Raw genomic sequence first — 3,241 nt, 5'->3', positions numbered from 1 at the left:
ATGTCGCCAACAGAGGCTGCACAAGTTGAGGGAGGAAACAGTGAGGAGAATATGCTCAAAAGGAATTCGGATGATATTGGATGGGAGTATGGTGTTCTTGTTTATCCTGACAACAAGGACAAGGTGAGGTGCAAGTTTTGTAATAAGGAGATGAGTGGAGGGATTCATAGGTTGAAGGAGCATGTGGGTCACGAGGGCAAGAATGTGAAGAAATGCATGGTTAGAACACCGGAGGCTCTAGAGGCTAAAGAGAAATGCAAGAAAGCACTAGAAGAGGCAAAAAGGAAGAGGGAGGAGAAAACTATTCGTGAGTTAGAACTTAGACAGGAAGTTGATGTATCTAGAGTTGGAGGGTCAGAGGAAGTCACTTGTATTGGGAGTTCTGCTTCAGAGCCTCACAAGTTAGGTCCCCTTGACAAATGGACTCGGGCTATTGATCCTAAAGCTACCAAGGCTGAATCTTTGAAGCAACAGCAGCTGAACAAGGAACTTTGGAAACAAAGAACAAATGAGGTGCATAAGTATATTGCAAGATGGGCCTATACACATGGTAACTGCTAGTATACTATTCTGTTTTTGCATTTTAAAATTTAGTAGATGCTGTTATTTCTGTACAAAACACTAATTAGGCTTTATTTCTTAACATTGGCAGGCATTTCTTTCAATGCATGTGACAATGATGAGTTCAAGCAAATGTGTGAAGCAATTGGGCAGTTTGGTCCAGGACTTGTACCTCCAAGTCATGATTTACTGAGAGACAGATTGTTGGAAGAAGAATATGAAAGAATGAAGAGTTTGCTGCAGGAACGTGAAGCCGAGAAGATGAAAAATGGGTGCTCCATTATGACCGATGTTTGGTAAGATAGGAAGAGAAGAAGCATTATGAATGTGTGCACTAACTGTGCTGATGGAACCACCTTCCTCAGCTCAAATGAGATGTCAGGTGTGTCACACACAAGTGAAATAATCTTTGAACTAGTGGACAAAGCAATTGAAGACATTGGTCCAGAAAATGTGGTGCAAGTGGTGACTGACAATGCCTCTAACAACATGGGAGCAAATAAACTATTGGAAGAGAAGAGACCACACATTTTTTGGACCTCTTGTGCAGCTCACACAATCAACTTGATGCTGCAAGGAATTGGCAATATGGCTCGGTTCAGGAAAGTGATTGACCAAGCAAAGTCATTTACCATATTTGTCTATGGCCACACAAGAACATTGGAGTGCCTGAGACACTTCACAGAGGGGAAAGAGGTAGTGAGGCCTGGAGTAACAAGGTTTGCTTCATACTTTCTCACTTTGTCCAGTTTACAAGAAAAGAAGGACCAGTTAAGAAAGATGGTGGTGCACAGTAGGTGGGACTCATTGAAGGATGTCAAATCAAAGAAAGGAAAAGAGGCAACAGCAACCATATTGAGTCCAACCTTTTGGAAGGATGTGAAGCTCACATTGGCTGTTTTTGAGCCATTGGTCAAAGTGCTCCGTTTGGTTGATGGGGATGTGAAGCCATCCATGGGTTTTGTTTATGGCTCACTACTAAAGGCAAAGAGAGAGATCAAAGAAGCCTTTGGCAATGTTGAGTCTCGATACAAGGAAGTCATAGCTGTTATTGAAAAGAAGATGGCTGGAAGACTTGATTCCCCACTGCATTTGACAGCTTATTTGCTGAATCCACACTACAGCTATAGTAACCCAGCAATCTTTGATGAGCCCAAAATAACAGAAGGATTTATAGCTGCTGTTGAGAAATTTTATTATCATGATGAGGACAAGCAACATCAGGCTGCCAACATTGAACTGAAAATGTTTCAGAATAGAGAAGGACCATTTAATAAGAAGCTTGCAAGGACTTTTGAGAGTTTTGACTACAATCCAGGTAGAGGTATACATGTTTGTTTTCTGTAAAACTAACATGGCTCATGGCTGTTTTCTGTAAAACTAACAGTTATGTTTGTGTTTCTTCTTTTTTCTCAGCGTCATGGTGGTGGCTGTATGGAACAGAGGTTCCTGCTTTACAGAAGATGGCTACAAGGATCCTGTCTTTGACATCAAGTTCTTCGGGCTGTGAAAGGAATTGGAGTGTATTTGAAGCGGTTCGTTCCTATCTATTATGAGCATTTCAGCAACATTATCATTAAATTGCAGATCTAAAAATTCTGTTGTTTTTTGTTCATAGGTGCACACTAAGAAAATAAATAGGCTTACTACAACTCGCCTAAACAAATTGGTCTATATTGAATTCAACTCCAAACTACTTAGTAGGAGAGAAAGGATCAAGTCAAAGAAACTCCCTGATGTTCTCTTGTCTAGTCAAACTACTGAAGCTCAAGGTTTTCTCCAAGAGGGTGGAGATGATTATGCATTAGTTGACTTTAGAGATGAGGAAGATGAGGAAGAGATGGAAGGTACAGGAATACCTTGGTCTGTGATTGGAGAGGCAGTAGGAGCAGAAGAACAGCTAGAGAGGCGTAGAAGTGCAAGAGTGAGGGACCTCTATGAAGGAGAAGAGTTTGAGTCTGAAGAAGAAGTCTTCGAGGAAGATGAGGATGACTATGTTGAACCCTACTGAACTGCATTTGTGTGACTGTCTATGAGTGACTGTGTTCTTTTGTGACTTTTGCTTGTGTTGTCCTTTAATTTGCTTGTGAGAACTAAGAACTGCATCTATGTGTTTGTGTGTGGGGCTGTGGGCAGCTATGTGATTGACTGATTGTGCTGTCCTTTATTAATCAAATGTCCTAGTGCTTTGTGCAAATGTGCCTATGCTTGTGCTTTCAATTTGTAATTACTAGGAGTTGATATGGTGTGCAGTGTGCTCATGGATGGGAGGTTGTGGAAATCCCAAGATAAGTGACCAACTTGTTGTCTATTTTTTCTTTTTATGAACAGCATGCTGTCTATTCACTATTTAGTATTTACTAGCTCCAAATGTGTTATAGGTGCTAGGAACATGTAAGAATTACCTACCAAGGGATCAGGTATGTCTACTCACCCTCTTTTCATATTGATTGTCACCTATATTCAGATTTTGTGCTATAAATAGATATATACATAATATATAGGATATATACATATATATTGGCTATATTGCCAAAACGCCTAGAAAAACGCCTAGGAACGCCTAGTCGCGATTAATCCCTCCTAGGCGCTAGGCAAGGGGTCTCCGCCTAGATTCCGCCCGGCGCCTAGCGTAACTTTGGCCACAGGCTTAGTTGGGTGCAGACACGATCTTACTCGA

General features: G+C 41.2%; 1 protein-coding gene across 1 annotated transcript; it reads left to right on the top strand.

Annotated features, from left to right (window-relative positions):
* LOC8057237 lies at window positions 1-2,572 on the top strand. The gene is made up of 5 exons (XM_021464838.1): window positions 1-550; window positions 653-857; window positions 927-1,885; window positions 1,978-2,096; window positions 2,180-2,572. The coding sequence occupies exons 1-5, from the start codon at window positions 1-3 to the stop codon at window positions 2,570-2,572; spliced, it is 2,226 nt and encodes a 741-aa protein (XP_021320513.1).

The sequence above is a fragment of the Sorghum bicolor genome, chromosome 1, assembly GCF_000003195.3.
Source record: "Sorghum bicolor cultivar BTx623 chromosome 1, Sorghum_bicolor_NCBIv3, whole genome shotgun sequence".
In the NCBI taxonomy this organism is placed as follows: domain Eukaryota; kingdom Viridiplantae; phylum Streptophyta; class Magnoliopsida; order Poales; family Poaceae; genus Sorghum; species Sorghum bicolor.
This window is presented reverse-complemented; position numbering and strand designations above follow the sequence as displayed.